This window comes from Oncorhynchus nerka, unplaced genomic scaffold, assembly GCF_034236695.1.
Source record: "Oncorhynchus nerka isolate Pitt River unplaced genomic scaffold, Oner_Uvic_2.0 unplaced_scaffold_1202, whole genome shotgun sequence".
Lineage (NCBI taxonomy): Eukaryota > Metazoa > Chordata > Actinopteri > Salmoniformes > Salmonidae > Oncorhynchus > Oncorhynchus nerka.
The window spans coordinates 96056-116244 of NW_027040130.1; the positions used below are offsets into that span (position 1 = coordinate 96056).

At 45.3% G+C, this 20189-nt stretch overlaps 1 protein-coding gene across 4 annotated transcripts in view; it reads left to right on the forward strand.

The window, feature by feature from the left end:
- The window catches only part of LOC135569098 (DNA polymerase theta-like), a 34173-nt gene that overhangs the window by 3319 nt on the left and 10665 nt on the right, over positions 1 to 20189 (forward strand). For 2 of the 4 annotated variants that reach the window (XM_065015945.1, XM_065015944.1), the window contains exons 3-4: positions 241 to 361; positions 6249 to 6378. In XM_065015945.1, coding sequence (XP_064872017.1) covers positions 241 to 361; positions 6249 to 6378 — 251 coding nt within the window. Of the gene's footprint in view, positions 1 to 240; positions 362 to 6248; positions 6379 to 13762; positions 13801 to 14088; positions 14120 to 20189 lie in introns of those variants that run through there. The other 2 variants (XR_010462826.1, XR_010462827.1) reach the window with 2 other exon arrangements.

Below are 20189 nucleotides of genomic sequence, written 5' to 3' on the forward strand. Positions count from 1 at the left end.
GAGACAGTGTGATTTACTGTGTGTCTGTCCAGGTGTCCATAGGTTCCTGAAGGAGACAGTGTGATTTACTGTGTGTCTGTCCAGGTGTCCATAGGTTCCTGAAGGAGACAGTGTGATTTACTGTGTGTCTGTCCAGGTGTCCATAGGTTCCTGAAGGAGACAGTGTGATTTACTGTGTGTCTGTCCAGGTGTCCATAGGTTCCTGAAGGAGACAGTGTGATTTACTGTGTGTCTGTCCAGGTGTCCATAGGTTCCTGAAGGAGACTGTGCGTAGCTGTGTGAAGAAGGGTTTTGTCCAGACTCTACTGGGAGGAGGAGATACCTACCTAACATCAACAGCAACGGCTACACCAGGAAACAGGTAGCTAACATCACACACCAACACCAGGAAACAGGTAGCTAACATCACACACCAGGAAACAGGTAGCTAACATCACACACCAGGAAACAGGTAGTTAACATCACACACCAACACCAGGAAACAGGTAGCTAACATCACACACCAGGAAACAGGTAGCTAACATCACACACCAGGAAACAGGTAGCTAACATCACACACCAGGAAACAGTTAGCTAACATCACACACCAACACCAGGAAACAGGTAGCTAACATCACACACCAGGAAACAGGTAGTTAACATCACACACCAGGAAACAGGTAGCTAACATCACACACCAGGAAACAGGTAGCTAATATCACACACCATCACCAGGAAACAGGTAGCTAACATCACACACCAGGATACAGGTAGCCAACACCAGGAAACAGGTAGCTAACATCACACACCAGGAAACAGGTAGCTAACATCACACACCAGGATACAGGTAGCCAACATCACACACCAACACCAGGAAACAGGTAGCTAACATAACACCAGGAAACAGGTAGCTAACATCACACACCAGGAAACAGGTAGCTAACATCACACACCAGGAAACAGGTAGTTAACATCACACACCAACACCAGGAAACAGGTAGCTAACATCACACACCAGGAAACAGGTAGTTAACATCACACACCAACACCAGGAAACAGGTAGCTAACATCACACACCAGGAAACAGGTAGCTAACATCACACACCAGGAAACAGGTAGCTAACATCACACACCAGGAAACAGGTAGCTAACATCACACACCAGGAAACAGGTAGCTAACATCACACACCAGGAAACAGGTAGCTAACATCACACACCAACACCAGGAAACAGGTAGCTAACATCACACACCAGGAAACAGGTAGCTAACACCACACACCAGGAAACAGGTAGCTAACATCACACACCAGGAAACAGGTAGCTAACATCACACACCAACACCAGGAAACAGGTAGCTAACACCACACACCAGGAAACAGGTAGCTAACACCACACACCAGGAAACAGGTAGCTAACATCACACACCAGGAAACAGGTAGCTAACATCACACACCAGGAAACAGGTAGCTAACATCACACACCAACACCAGGAAACAGGTAGCTAACATCACACACCAGGAAACGGGTAGCTAACATCACACACTAGGAAACAGGTAGCTAACATCACACACCAGGAAACAGGTAGCTAACATCACACACCAGGAAACAGGTAGTTAACATCACACACCAACACCAGGAAAAGAGTAGTTAACATCACACACCAACACCAGGAAAAGGGTAGTTAACATCACACACCAGGAAACAGGTAGTTAACATCACACACCAGGAAACAGGTAGCTAACATCACACACCAGGAAACAGGTAGTTAACATCACACACCAGGAAACAGGTAGCTAACACCAACACCAGGAAACAGGTAGCTAACATCACACACCAGGAAACAGGTAGCTAACATCACACACCAGGAAACAGGTAGCTAACATCACACACCAGGAAACAGGTAGTTAACATCACACACCAGGAAACAGGTAGTTAACATCACACACCAGGAAACAGGTAGCTAACATCACACACCAGGAAACAGGTAGTTAACATCACACACCAGGAAACAGGTAGCTAACATCACACACCAGGAAACAGGTAGTTAACATCACACACCAGGAAACAGGTAGCTAACATCACACACCAGGAAACAAGTAGCTAACACCAACACCAGGAAACAGGTAGCTAACATCACACACCAGGAAACAGGTAGCTAACATCACACACCAGGAAACAGGGAGCTAACATCACACACCAGGAAACAGGGAGCTAACATCACACACCAGGAAACAGGTAGCCAACATCACACACCAGGAAACAGGTAGCTAACATCACACACCAGGAAACAGGTAGCTAACATCACACACCAGGAAACAGGTAGCTAACATCACACACCAGGAAACAGGTAGCTAACATCACACACCAGGAAACAGGTAGCGAACATCACACACCAGGAAACAGGTAGCTAACATCACACACCAGGATACAGGTAGCCAACATCACACACCAGGAAACAGGTAGCTAACACCAACACCAGGAAACAGGTAGTTGACATCACACACCAGGAAACAGGTAGCTGACATCACACACCAGGATACAGGTAGCTAACATCACACACCAGGAAACAGGTAGCTAACATCACACACCAGGAAACAGGTAGCTAACATCACACACCAGGAAACAGGTAGTTAACATCACACACCAGGAAACAGGTAGTTAACATCACACACCAGGAAACAGGTAGCTAACATCACAGACCAACACCAGGAAACAGGTAGCTAACATCACACACCAGGAAACAGGTAGCTAACATCACACACCAGGAAACAGGTAGCTAACATCACACACCAGGAAACAGGTAGTTAACATCACACACCAGGAAACAGGTAGCTAACATCACACACCAGGAAACAGGTAGCTAACATCACACACCAGGAAACAGGTAGCTAACATCACACACCAGGAAACAGGTAGCTAACATCACACACCAGGAAACAGGTAGCTAACATCACACACCAGGATACAGGTAGCCAACATCACACACCAGGAAACAGGTAGCTAACACCAACACCAGGAAACAGGTAGTTAACATCACACACCAGGAAACAGGTAGCTGACATCACACACCAGGATACAGGTAGCTAACATCACACACCAGGAAACAGGTAGCTAACATCACACACCAGGAAACAGGTAGCTAACATCACACACCAGGAAACAGGTAGTTAACATCACACACCAGGAAACAGGTAGCTAACATCACACACCAGGAAACAGGTAGTTAACATCACACACCAGGAAACAGGTAGCTAACATCACAGACCAACACCAGGAAACAGGTAGCTAACATCACACACCAGGAAACAGGTAGCTAACATCACACACCAGGAAACAGGTAGCTAACATCACACACCAGGAAACAGGTAGCTAACATCACACACCAGGAAACAGGTAGCTAACATCACACACCAGGAAACAGGTAGTTAACATCACACACCAGGAAACAGGTAGCTAACATCACACACCAACACCAGGAAACAGGTAGCTAACATCACACACCAACACCAGGAAACAGGTAGCTAACATCACACACCAGGAAACAGGTAGCTAACATCACACACCAGGAAACAGGTAGCTAACATCACACACCAGGAAACAGGTAGTTAACATCACACACCAGGAAACAGGTAGCTAACACCACACACCAGGAAACAGGTAGCTAACATCACACACCAGGAAACAGGTAGCTAACATCACACACCAGGAAACAGGTAGTTAACATCACACACCAGGAAACAGGTAGCTAACATCACACACCAGGAAACAGGTAGCTAACATCACACACCAGGAAACATGTAGCTAACATCACACACCAGGAAACAGGTAGCTAACATCACACACCAGGAAACAGGTAGCTAACATCACACACCAACACCAGGAAACAGGTAGCTAACATCACACACCAGGAAACAGGTAGCTAACACCACACACCAGGAAACAGGTAGCTAACATCACACACCAGGAAACAGGTAGCTAACATCACACACCAACACCAGGAAACAGGTAGCTAACACCACACACCAGGAAACAGGTAGCTAACATCACACACCAGGAAACAGGTAGCTAACATCACACACCAGGAAACAGGTAGCTAACATCACACACCAACACCAGGAAACAGGTAGCTAACATCACACACCAGGAAACGGGTAGCTAACATCACACACTAGGAAACAGGTAGCTAACATCACACACCAGGAAACAGGTAGCTAACATCACACACCAGGAAACAGGTAGTTAACATCACACACCAGGAAACAGGTAGCTAACACCACACACCAGGAAACAGGTAGCTAACATCACACACCAGGAAACAGGTAGCTAACATCACACACCAACACCAGGAAACAGGTAGCTAACATCACACACCAGGAAACAGGTAGCTAACATCACACACCAGGAAACAGGTAGCTAACATCACACACCAGGAAACAGGTAGCTAACACCACACACCAGGAAACAGGTAGCTAACATCACACACCAACACCAGGAAACAGGTAGCTAACATCACACACCAGGAAATGGGTAGCTAACATCACACACTAGGAAACAGGTAGCTAACATCACACACCAGGAAACATTCATCTCTATTGATATCACATTATCAAGCATTTAATACCGGTACATGTTATCCAGATAGTGACTGTTAGCACTTGGTGGTCTATAGCAGCTACCCACCAGAATGGTCTTTAGGGGAGGCAGATGAACAGTATTTGACCTTGTCAGTTAGGATCACCACTTTATTTTAAGAATGTTAGAATAATAGTAGAGAGAATTATTTCTTTCAGCTTTTATTTCTTTCATTACATTCCCTGTGGGTCAGAAGTTTACATGCACTCAATTAGTATTTGGTAGCATTGCCTTTAAATTGTTTAACTTGGGTCAAATGTTTCTGGTAGCCTTTCACAAGCTTCCCACAATAAGTTGGGTGAATTTTGGCCCCATCCTCCTGACAGAGCTGGTGTGACTGAGTCAAGTTTGTAGGCCTCCTTGCTCGCACAGGCTTTTTCAGTTCTGCCCACAAATGTTCTATAGGATTGAGGTCAGGGCTTTGTGATGGCCACTCCAATACCTTGACTTTGTTGTCCTTAAGCCATTTTGCCACATCTTTGGAAGTATGCTTGGGGTCCTTGTCCATTTGGACGACCCATTTGTGACCAGGCTTTAACTTCCTGCCGGATGTCTTGAGATGTTGCTTCAATATATCCACATAATTTTCCTTTCTCATGATGTCATCTATTTTATGAAGTGCACCAGTCCCTCCTGCAGCAAAGCACCCCCACAACATGATGCTGCCACCCCCGTGCTTCACAGTTGGGATGGTGTTCTTCGGCTTGCAAGCCTCCCCCTTTTCCCTCCAAACATGACAATGGTCATTATGGCCAAACAGTTCTATTTTTGTTTCATCAGACCAGAGGACATTTCTCCAAAACGTACAATCAATGTCCCCATGTGCAGTTGCAAACCGTTGTCTGGCTTTTTTATGGCGGTTTTGGAGCAGTGGCTTCTTCAATGCTGAGCGGTCAGGTTATGTCGATATAGGACTCGTTTTACTGTGGATATAGATACTTTTGTACCCGTTTCCTCCAGCATCTTCACAAGGTCCTTTGCTGTTGTTCTGGGATTGATTTGCACTTTTTGCACCAAAGTACGTTCATCTCTAGGAGACAGAACGCGTCTCCTTCCTGAGCGGTATGACGACTGCGTGGTCCCATGGTGTTTATACTTGCATACTATTGTTTGTACAGATGAACGTGGTACCTTCAGGCGTCTGGAAATTGCTCCCAAGGATGAACCAGACTTGTGGAGGTCTACACATTTTTTTTTTCTGATTTCTTTTGATTTTCCCATGATGCCAAGCGAAGAGGCACTGAGTTTGAAGGTAGGCCTTGAAATACATCTTCAGGTTCACCTCCAATTGACTCAAATGATGTCAATTAGCCTATAAGAAGCTTCTAAAGCCATGACATCATTTTCTGGAATTTTCCAAGCTGCTTAAAGGCACAGTCAACTTAGTGTATGTAAACTTCTGACCCCACTGGAATTGTGATACAGTGAATTATAAATGAAATAATATGTCTCTTAGCAATTGTTGGAATTTTTTTTTGTGTCATGCACAAAGTAGATGTCCTAACCGACTTGCCAAAACTATAGTTTGTTAACAAGACATTTGTGGAGTGGTTGAAAAACGAGTTTTAATGACTCCAACCTGAGTGCGTGTACATTTCTGCCTCCAACTATAAGTTGTGTGTGTGAACACTCTTCAGGCGGAGCGCCAGGCTGTTAACACGACAGTCCAGGGGTCAGCTGCTGACATCGTTAAGCTGGCTACGGTCAACATCCAGCAATGTCTTAGAGACACCTACCCTACTGCTCCCCTCTCACACCAACACACAGGTAACACCTACCCTACTGCTCCCCTCTCACACCAACACACAGGTAACACACACACCTACCCTACTGCTCCCCTCTCACACCAACACACAGGTAACACACACACCTACCCTACTGCTCCCCTCTCACACCAACACACAGGTAACACACACACCTACCCTACTGCTCCCCTCTCACACCAACACACAGGTAACACCTACCCTACTGCTCCCTTCTCACACCAACACACAGGTAACACCTACCCTACTGCTCCTCTCTCACACCAACACACAGGTAACACCTACCCTGCTGCTCCTCTCTCACACCAACACACAGGTAACACCTACCCTACTGCTCCCCTCTCACACCAACACACAGGTAACACCTACCCTACTGCTCCTCTCTCACACCAACACACAGGTAACACACACACCTACCCTACTGCTCCCCTCTCACACCAACACACAGGTAACACCTACCCTACTGCTCCCCTTTTTATTTTTTATTTATTTATTTCACCTTTATTTAACCAGGTAGGCTAGTTGAGAACAAGTTCTCATTTGCAACTGCGACCTGGCCAAGATAAAGCATAGCAGTGTGAACAGACAACACAGAGTTACACATGGAGTAAACAATTAACAAGTCAATAACACAGTAGAAATAAAATGGGCAGTCTATATACAATGTGTGCAAAAGGCATGAGGAGGTAGGCGAATAATACAATTTTGCAGATTAACACTGGGGTGATAAATGATCAGATGGTCATGTACAGGTAGAGATATTGGTGTGCAAAAGAGCAGAAAAGTAAATAAATAAATAAAAAAAACAGTATAAAACAGTATGGGAATGAGGTAGGTGAAAATGGGTGGGCTATTTTTACCAATAGACTATGTACAGCTGCAGCGATCGGTTAGCTGCTCGGATAGCTGATGTTTGAAGTTGGTGAGGGAGATAAAAGTCTCCAACTTCAGCGATTTTTGCAGTTCATTCCAGTCACAGGCAGCAGAGTACTGGAACGAAGGCGGCCAAATGAGGTGTTGGCTTTAGGGATGATCAGTGAGATACACCTGCTGGAGCGTGTGCTACGGATGGGTGTTGCCATCGTGACCAGTGAACTGAGATAAGGCGGAGCTTTACCTAGCATGGACTTGTAGATGACCTGGAGCCAGTGGGTCTGGCGACGAATATGTAGCGAGGGCCCAGCCGACTAGAGCATACAAGTCGCAGTGGTGGGTGGTATAAGGTGTTTGGTGACAAACGGATGGCACTATGATAGACTGCATCCAGTTTGCTGAGTAGAGTGTTGGAAGCCATTTTGTAGATGACATCGCCGAAATCGAGGATCGGTAGGATAGTCAGTTTTACTAGGGTAAGCTTGGCAGCGTGAGTGAAGGAGGCTTTGTTGGAATAGAAAGCCGACTCTTGATTTGATTTTCGATTGGAGATGTTTGATGTGAGTCTGGAAGGAGAGTTTGCAGTCTAGCCAGACACGTAGGTACTTATAGATGTCCACATATTCAAGGTCGGAACCATCCAGGGTGGTGATGCTAGTCGGGCATGCGGGTGCAGGCGCGATCGGTTGAAAAGCATGCATTTGGTTTTACTCGCGTTTAAGAGCAGTTGGAGGCCACGGAAGGAGTGCTGTATGGCATTGAAGCTGTTTGGAGGTTAGATAGCACAGTGTCCAATGACGGGCCGAAAGTATATAGAATGGTGTCGTCTGCGTAGAGGTGGATCAGGGAATCGCCCGCAGCAAGAGCAACATCATTGATATATACAGAGAAAAGAGTCGACCCGAGAATTGAACCCTGTGGCACCCCATAGAGACTGCCAGAGGACCGGACAGCATGCCCTCCGATTTGACACACTGAACTCTGTCTGCAAAGTAATTGGTGAACCAGGCAAGGCAGTCATCCGAGAAACCGAGGCTACTGAGTCTGCCGATAAGAATATGGTGATTGACAGAGTCGAAAGCCTTGGCGAGGTCGATGAAGACGGCTGCACAGTACTGTCTTTTATCGATAGCGGTTATGATATATCGTTTAGTACCTGAGCGTGGCTGAGGTGCACCCATGACCGGCTCGGAAACCAGATTGCACAGCGGAGAAGGTGCGGTGGGATTCGAGATGGTCAGTGACCTGTTTGTTGACTTGGCTTTCAAGACCTTAGATAGGCAGGGGCAGGATGGATATAGGTCTATAGCAGTTTGGGTCCAGGGTGTCTCCCCCTTTGAAGAGGGGGATGACTGCGGCAGCTTTCAATCCTTGGGGATCTCAGACGATATGAAAGAGAGGTTGAACAGGCTGGTAATAGGGGTTGCGACAATGGCGGCAGATAGTTTCAGAAATAGAGGGTCCAGATTGTCAAGCCCAGCTGATTTGTACGGGTCTAGGTTTGCAGCTCTTTCAGAACATCTGCTATCTGGATTTGGGTAAAGGAGAACCTGGAGAGGCTTGGGCGAGGAGCTGCGGGGGCGGAGCTGTTGGCCGAGGTTGGAGTAGCCAGGCGGAAGGCATGGCCAGCCGTTGAGAAGTGCTTATTGAAGCTTTCGATAATCGTGGATTTATCGGTGGAGACCGTGTTACCTAGCCTCAGTGCAGTGGGCAGCTGGGAGGAGGTACTCTTGTTCTCCATGGACTTCACAGTGTCCCAGAACTTTTTGGAGTTGGAGCTACAGGATGCAAACTTCTGCCTGAAGAAGCTGGCCTTAGCTTTCCTGACTGACTGCGTGTATTGGTTCCTGACTTCCCTGAACAGTTGCATATCACGGGGGCTATTCGATGCTATTGCAGTCCGCCACAGGATGTTTTTGTGCTGGTCGAGGGCAGTCAGGTCTGGAGGAACCAAGGGCTGTATCTGTTCTTGGTTCTGCATTTTTTGAACGGAGCATGCTTATCTAAAATGGTGAGGAAGTTACTTTTAAAGAATGACCAGGCATCCTCAACTGACGGGATGAGGTCAATGTCCTTCCAGGATACCCGGGCCAGGTCGATTAGAAAGGCCTGCTCACAGAAGTGTTTTAGGGAGCGTTTGACAGTGATGAGGGGTGGTCGTTTGACTGCGGCTCCGTGGCGGATACAGGCAATGAGGCAGTGATCGCTGAGATCCTGGTTGAAGACAGCGGAGGTGTATTTGGAGGGCCAGTTGGTCAGGATGACGTCTATGAGGGTGCCCTTGTTTACAGAGTTAAGGTTGTACCTGGTGGGTTCCTTGATGATTTGAGTGAGATTGAGGGCATCTAGCTTACATTGTAGGACTGCCGGGGTGTTAAGCATATCCCAGTTTAGGTCACCTAACAGAACAAACTCTGAAGCTAGATGGGGGCGATCAATTCACAAATGGTGTCAGGGCACAGCTGGGAGCTGAGGGTGGCCGGTAGCAGGCGGCAACAGTGAGAGACTTATTTCTGGAGAGGGTAATTTTCAAAATTAGTAGTTCGAACTGTTTGGGTATGGACCTGGAAAGTATGACATTACTTTGCAGGCTATCTCTGCAGTAGACTGCAACTCCGCCCCCTTTGGTAGTTCTATCTTGACGGAAGATGTTATAGTTGGGTATGGAAATCTCTGAATTTTTGGTGGCCTTCCTGAGCCTCTCACACCAACACACAGGTAACACCTACCCTACTGCTCCCCTCTCACACCAACACACAGGTAACACACACACCTACCCTGCTGCTCCCCTCTCACACCAACACACAGGTAACACACACACCTACCCTACTGCTCCCTCTCACACCAACACACAGGTAACACACACACCTACCCTACTGCTCCCCTCTCACACCAACACACAGGTAACACCTACCCTACTGCTCCCTCTCACACCAACACACAGGTAACACACACACACACACACCTACCCTACTGCTCCCCTCTCACCAACACACAGGTAACACACACACCTACCCTACTGCTCCCCTCTCACACCAACACACAGGTAACACCTACCCTGCTGCTCCTCTCTCACACCAACACACAGGTAACACCTACCCTACTGCTCCCCTCTCACACCAACACACAGGTAACACCTACCCTGCTGCTCCCCTCTCACACCAACACACAGGTAACACCTACCCTACTGCTCCCCTCTCACACCAACACACAGGTAACACCTACCCTGCTGCTCCTCTCTCACACCAACACACAGGTAACACACACACCTACCCTACTGCTCCCCTCTCACACCAACACACAGGTAACACACACACCTACCCTACTGCTCCCCTCTCACACCAACACACAGGTAACACACACACACACACACCTACCCTACTGCTCCCCTCTCACACCAACACACAGGTAACACACACACCTACCCTACTGCTCCCCTCTCACACCAACACACAGGTAACACCTACCCTGCTGCTCCTCTCTCACACCAACACACAGGTAACACCTACCCTACTGCTCCCCTCTCACACTAACACACAGGTAACACCTACCCTGCTGCTCCCCTCTCACACCAACACACAGGTAACACCTACCCTGCTGCTCCCCTCTCACACCAACACACAGGTAACACCTACCCTACTGCTCCCCTCTCACACCAACACACAGGTAACACCTACCCTACTGCTCCCCTCTCACACCAACACACAGGTAACACCTGCCCTGCTGCTCCTCTCACACCAACACACAGGTAACACACACACCTACCCTACTGCTCCCTCTCACACCAACACACAGGTAACACACACACCTACCCTACTGCCCTCTCACACCAACACACAGGTAACACACTACCTACCCTACTGCTCCTCTCTCACCAACACACAGGTAACACCTCACTACCCCTACTGCTCCCCTCACACCACACACAGGTAACACACCTACACACACACACCCTACTGCTGCCCTCTCACACCAACACACAGGTAACACACCTACCCTGCTGCTCCTCTCTCACCAACACACAGGTAACACACACCTACCCTACTGCTCCCCCTCTCACACCAACACACAGGTAACACACACACACACACCTACCCTACTGCTCCCCTCTCACACCAACACAGGTAACACACACACCTACCCTACTGCTCCTCTCACACCAACACACAGGTAACACACCTACCCTACTGCTCCTCTCACACCAACACACAGGTAACACCTACCCTACTGCTCCCCTCTCACACCAACACACAGGTAACACCTACCCTACTGCTCCTCTCACACCAACACACAGGTAACACCTACCCTACCTCCCCTCTCACACAACACACAGGTAACACCTACCCTGCTGCTCCTCTCTCACACCAACACACAGGTAACACACACCTACCCTACTGCTCCCCTCTCACACCAACACACAGGTAACACACACACCTACCCTACTGCTCCCTCTCACAACACACAGGTAACACACACACCTACCCTACTGGTAACACACCTACACACACACACACCTACCCTGCTGCTCCTCTCACACCAACACACAGGTAACACACACACCTACCCTACTGCTCCTCTCACACCAACACACAGGTAACACACACCTACCCTACTGCTCCCTCTCACACCAACACACAGGTAACACCTACCCTGCTGCTGCTCCTCTCCCCCTCACACAACACACAGGTAACACCTACCCTGCTGCTCCTCTCACCAACACACAGGTAACACCTACCCTACTGCTCCCTCTCACACCAACACACAGGTAACACCTACCCTACTGCTCCCCTCTCCACACCAACACACAGGTAACACACCTACCCTACTGCTCCCCTCTCACACCAACACACAGGTAACACACACACCTACCCTACTGCTCCCCTCTCACACCAACACACAGGTAACACACCTACCCTACTGCTCCCCTCTCACACCAACACACAGGTAACACACACACCTACCCTACTGCTCCTCTCTCACACCAACACACAGGTACCACACCTACCCTGCTCCCCTCTCACACCAACACACAGGTAACACACCTACACACCCCCTCTCACACCAACACACCCTACCCTACTGCTCCTCTCACACCAACACACAGGTAACACACACACCTACCCTACTGCTCCCCTCTCACACCAACACACAGGTCAACACACAACCTACCCTACTGCTCCTCTCACACCAACACACAGGTAACACACACCTACCCTACTGCTCCCCTCTCACACCAACACACAGGTAACACACACACACTACCCTACTGCTCCCCTCTCACACCAACACACAGGTAACACACACACCTACCCTACTGCTCCCTCTCACACCAACACACAGGTAACACCTACCCTACCTACCTCTCTCACACCAACACACAGGTAACACCTACCTACCCCTACTGCTCCCCTCACACCAACACACAGGTAACACCTACCCTACTGCTCCCCTCTCCAACACACAGGTACCCCTACACCAACACACAGGTAACACCTACCCTACTGCTCCCCTCTCACACCAACACACAGGTAACACACACACCTACCCTACTGCTCCCCTCTCACACCAACACACAGGTAACACACCCCTACCCTGCTCCCTCTCACACCAACACACAGGTAACACCTACCCTGCTGCTCCTCTCTCACACCAACACACAGGTAACACACACACCTACCCTACTGCTCCCCTCTCACACCAACACACAGGTAACACACACACCTACCCTACTGCTCCCCTCTCACACCAACACACAGGTAACACACACACCTACCCTACTGCTCCTCTCTCACCAACACACAGGTAACACACACACCTACCCTACTGCTCCCCTCTCACACCAACACACAGTAACACCCTACCCTACTGCTCCCTCTCACACAACACACAGGTAACACACAGGTAACACACCTACCCTACTGCTCCCTCTCACACCAACACACAGGTAACACACACACCTACCCTACTGCTCCCCTCTCACACCAACACACAGGTAACACACACACACACACCTACCCTACTGCTCCCCTCTCACACCAACACACAGGTAACACACACACCTACCCTACTGCTCCCCTCTCACACCAACACACAGGTAACACACACACACACCTACCCTACTGCTCCCCTCTCACACCAACACACAGGTAACACACACACACAGGCTCCCCTCTCACACCACACACACACCTACCCTACTGTAACACCCTACCCTGCTGCTCCCCTCTCACACCAACACACAGGTAACACACACACACACCCTGCTGCTCCTCTCTCACACAACACACAGGTACCTACTGCTCCCCTCTCACACCAACACCACACACACTAGGTGCTCCTACCCTCTCTCACCTCTCACCAACACACAGGTAACACACCCTACTGCTCCTCTCACCACACACAACACACAGGTAACACACACACCTACCCTACTGCTCCCCTCTCACACCAACACACAGGTAACACACACCCTACCCTACTGCTCCCCTCTCACACCAACACACAGGTAACACACACACCTACCCTACTGCTCCCCTCTCACACCAACACACAGGTAACACACACACCTACCCTACTGCTCCCTCTCTCACACCAACACACAGGTAACACACACCTACCCTACTGCTCCCCTCTCACACACACCTACCACTACCCTGCTCCTCTCTCACACCAACACACAGGTAACACACACACCTACCCTACTGCTCCCCTCTGCACCCAACACACAGGTAACACACACACCTACCTGCTGCTCTCACACCAACACACAGGTAACACACTACCCTACTGCTCCCTCCCACACCAACACACAGGTAACACACACACACCAACACAGGTAGCTCCTACTGCTCCCCTCTCACACCAACACACAGGTAACACACACACTACCCTGGGTCACACCAACACACAGGTAACACACACACCTACCCCCTGCTCACACCAACACACAGGTAACACACAACACTACCCTACTGCAGGTAACACACCAACACACAGGTAACACACACACCTACCCTGCTGCTCCTCTCTCACACCAACACACACACAGGTAACACACACACCTACCCTACTGCTCCTCTCATAGTGAAAACACTGAGCTCTGGGTGTCATCGTGAATACACTGAGCTCTGGGTGTCATCGTGAATACACTGAGCTCTGGGTGTCATAGTGAAAACACTGAGCTCTGGGTGTCATAGTGAAAACACTGAGCTCTGCTGTACCACAGCCTCTGGGTGTCATAGTGAAAACACTGAGCTCTGGGTGTCATAGTGAAAACACTGAGCTCTGCTGTACCACAGCCTCTGGGTGTCATAGTGAAAACACTGAGCTCTGCTGTACCACAGCCTCTGGGTGTCATAGTGAATACACTGAGCTCTGGGTGTCATAGTGAAAACACTGAGCTCTGCTGTACCACAGCCTCTGGGTGTCATAGTGAAAACACTGAGCTCTGCTGTACCACAGCCTCTGGGTGTCATAGTGAAAACACTGAGCTCTGCTGTACCACAGCCTCTGGGTGTCATAGTGAAAACACTGAGCTGTGGAAGGGCCATCTACAGTGCATTCACAAAGTATTCAGACCCCTTGACTTTTTACACATTTTGTTACGTTACAGCCTTATTCTAAAATAGATTAAAATGCCCCCCCCCCCCTAATTGATCTACACACAATACCCCATAATGACAAGGCAAAAACTGGTTTTTAGAAATGTATAACTGATATAATTTATTTACAAGTATTCAGACCCTTTGCTATGAGACTCGAAATTGACGTAATAAAATGTGGAAAAGGGGAAGGGGTCTGAATATTTTCTGAATGCACTGTATGGCAGGGTATATATACAATCACACTGTATGGCAGGGTATATATACAATCACACTGTATGGCAGGGTATATATACAATCACACTGTATGGTATATATACAATCACACTGTATGGTATATATACAATCACACTGTATGGTAGGGTATATATATAATCACACTGTATGGTATATATACAATCACACTGTATGGTAGGGTATATATACAATCACACTGTATGGTAGGGTATATATACAATCACACTGTATGGTATATATACAATCACACTGTATGGCAGGGTATATATATAATCACACTGTATGGTAAATATACAATCACACTGTATGGCAGGGTATATATACAATCACACTGTAGGGTATATATACAATCACACTGTATGGCAGGGTATATATACAATCACACTGTATGGCACGGTATATATACAATCACACTGTATGGTATATATACAATCACACTGTATGGTATATATACAATCACACTGTATGGCATATATACAATCACACTGTATGGTAGGGTATATATACAATCACACTGTATGGCAGGGTATATATACAATCACACTGTATGGTATATATACAATCACACTGTAGGGTATATATACAATCACACTGTATGGCATATATACAATCACACTGTATGGTAGGGTATATATACAATCACACTGTATGGCAGGGTATATATACAATCACACTGTATGGCAGGGTATATATACAATCACACTGTATGGCATATATACAATCACACTGTATGGCAGGGTATATATACAATCACACTGTATGGCAGGGTATATATACAATCACACTGTATGGCATATATACAATCACACTGTATGGCAGGGTATATATACAATCACACTGTATGGTAGGGTATATATACAATCACACTGTATGGCAGGGTATATATACAATCACACTGTATGGTATATATACAATCACACTGTAGGGTATATATACAATCACACTGTATGGCATATATACAATCACACTGTATGGTAGGGTATATATACAATCACACTGTATGGCAGGGTATATATACAATCACACTGTATGGCAGGGTATATATACAATCACACTGTATGGCATATATACAATCACACTGTATGGCAGGGTATATATACAATCACACTGTATCAATCACATGTATACAATCACACTGTATGGCAGGGTATATATACAATCACACTGTATATATATACAATCACACTGTATGGCAGGGTATATATACAATCACACTGTATGGTATATATACAATCACACTGTATGGTATATATACAATCACACTGTATGGCAGGGTATATATACAATCACACTGGTATATATACAATCACACTGTAGGGTATATATACAATCACACTGTATGGCAGTATGGCAGGGTATATATACAATCACACTGTATGGTATATATACAATCACACTGTATGGCAGGGTATATATACAATCACACTGTATGGCAGGGTAGGGCATATATACAATCACACTGCAGGGTATATATACAATCACACTGTATGGCAGGGTATATATACAATCACACTGTATGGCAGGGTATGGCAGGGTATATATACAATCACACTGTATGGCAGGGTATATATACAATCACACTCACAATCACACTGTATGGCAGGGTATATATACAATCACACTGTATGGCAGGGTATATATACAATCACACTGTATGGCAGGTATATACAATCACACTGTAGGCAGTATATACAATCACAATCACACTGTATGGCAGGGTATATATACAATCACACTGTATGGCAGGGTATATATACAATCACACTGTATGGCAGGGTATATACAATCACACTGTATGGTAGGGTATATATACAATCACACTGTATGGCAGGGTATATATACAATCACACTGTATGGCAATCACACTGGGTATATATACAATCACACTGTATGGCAGGTATATATACAATCACACTGTATGGCAGGGTATATATACAATCACACTGTATGGCAATCAGGGTATATATACAATCACACTGTATGGCATATATACAATCACACTGTATGGTATATATACAATCACACTGTATGGCAGGGTATATATACAATCACACTGTATGGCAGGGTATATATACAATCACACTGTATGGCAGGGTATATATACAATCACACTGTATGGCAGGGTATATACAATCACACTGTATGGCATATATACAATCACACTGTATGGTATATATACAATCACACTGTATGGCAGGGTATATATACAATCACACTGTATGGCAGGGTATATATACAATCACACTGTAGGGTATATATACAATCACACTGTATGGTATATATACAATCACACTGTATGGTATATATACAATCACACTGTATGGCAGGGTATATATACAATCACACTGTATGGCAGGGTATATATACAATCACACTGTAGGGTATATATACAATCACACTGTATGGTATATATACAATCACACTGTATGGTATATATACAATCACATGGCTGTATGGCAGGGTATATATACAATCACACTGTATGGCAGGGTATATATACAATCACACTGTATGGCAGGTATGGCAGGGTATATATACAATCACACTGTATGGTATATATATACAATCACACTGTATGGTATATATACAATCACACTGTATGGCAGGGTATATATACAATCACACTGTATGGCAGGGTATATATACAATCACACTGTATGGGTATATATACAATCACACTGTATGGTATATATACAATCACACTGTATGGCAGGGTATATATACAATCACACTGTATGGCAGGGTATATATACAATCACACTGTATGGTAGGGTATATATACAATCACACTGTATGGTATATATACAATCACACTGTATGGCAGGGTATATATACAATCACACTGTATGGCAGGGTATATATACAATCACACTGTATGGCATACAATCACACTGTATGGGTATATATACAATCACACTGTATGGTATATATACAATCACACTGTATGGTATGGTATATATACAATCACACTGTATGGCATATATATACAATCACACTGTATGGCAGCGTATATATACAATCACACTGTATGGCAGGGTATATATACAATCACACTGTAGGGTATATATACAATCACACTGTATGGCAGGGTATATATACAATCACACTGTATGGTATATATACAATCACACTGTATGGTAGGGTATATATACAATCACACTGTATGGTATATATACAATCACACTGTATGGCAGGGTATATATACAATCACACTGTATGGCAGGGTATATATACAATCACACTGTATGGTATATATACAATCACACTGTATGGCAGGTATATATACAATCACACTGTATGGCAGGGTATATATACAATCACACTGTATGGCAGGGTATATATACAATCACACTGTATGGTATATATACAATCACACTGTATGGCAGGGTATATATATCAAACTGTATGGTATATATACAATCACACTGTATGGCAGCGTATATATACAATCACACTGTATGGCAGGGTATATATACAATCACACTGTAGGGTATATATACAATCACACTGGGTATATGGCACACTGTATATATACAATCACACTGTATGGCAGGGTATATATACAATCACACTGTATGGTATATATACAATCACACTGTCAGGGTATATATACAATCTGTATGGTATATATACAATCACACTGTATGGCAGGGTATATATACAATCACACTGTATGGCAGGGTATATATACAATCACACTGTATGGCAGGGTATATATACAATCACACTGTATGGTATATATACAATCACACTGTATGGTATATATACAATCACACTGTATGGTAGGGTATATATACAATCACACTGTATGGCAGGGTATATATACAATCACACTGTATGGTATATATACAATCACACTGTATGGCAGGGTATAAATACAATCACACTGTATGGTATATATACAATCACACTGTATGGCAGGGTATATATACAATCACACTGTATGGTATATATACAATCACACTGTATGGCAGGGTATATATAAAATCACACTGTATGGCAGGGTATATATACAATCACACTGTATGGCAGGGTATATATCACACTGCATCACACTGTATGGTAGGGTATATATACAATCACACTGTATGGCAGGGTATATATACAATCACACTGTATGGCAGGGTATATATACAATCACACTGTATGGCAGGGTATATATACAATCACACTGTATGGCAGGTATATATATGGCAGGGTATATATACAATCACACTGTATGGCAGGTATATATACAATCACACTGTATGGCAGGTATATATACAATCACACTGTATGGCAGGTATATATACAATCACACTGTATGGCAGGGTATATATACAATCACACTGTATGGCAGGGTATATATACAATCACACTGTATGGCAGGGTATATATACAATCACACTGTATGGTAGGGTATATATACAATCACACTGTATGGCAGGGTATATATACAATCACACTGTATGGTATATATACAATCACACTGTAAATGTAAATGTATGGTATATATACAATCACACTGTATGGCAGGGTATATATACAATCACACTGTATGGCAGGGTATATATACAATCACACTGTATGGTATATATACAATCACACTGTAAATGTAAATGTATGGTATATATACAATCACACTGTATGGCAGGGTATATATACAATCACACTGTATGGCAGGGTATATATACAATCACACTGTATGGTATATATACAATCACACTGTATGGTATATATACAATCACACTGTATGGCAGGGTATATATACAATCACACTGTATGGCAGGGTATATATACAATCACACTGTATGGTAGGGTATATATATAATCACACTGTATGGTATATATACAATCACACTGTAAATGTAAATGTATGGTATATATACAATCACACTGTATGGCAGGGTATATATACAATCACACTGTATGGCAGGGTATATATACAATCACACTGTAGGGTATATATACAATCACACTGCAGGGTATATATACAATCACACTGTATGGCAGGGTATATATACAATCACACTGTATGGTATATATACAATCACACTGTATGGCAGGGTATATATACAATCACACTGTAGGGTATATATACAATCACACTGTATGGTATATATAC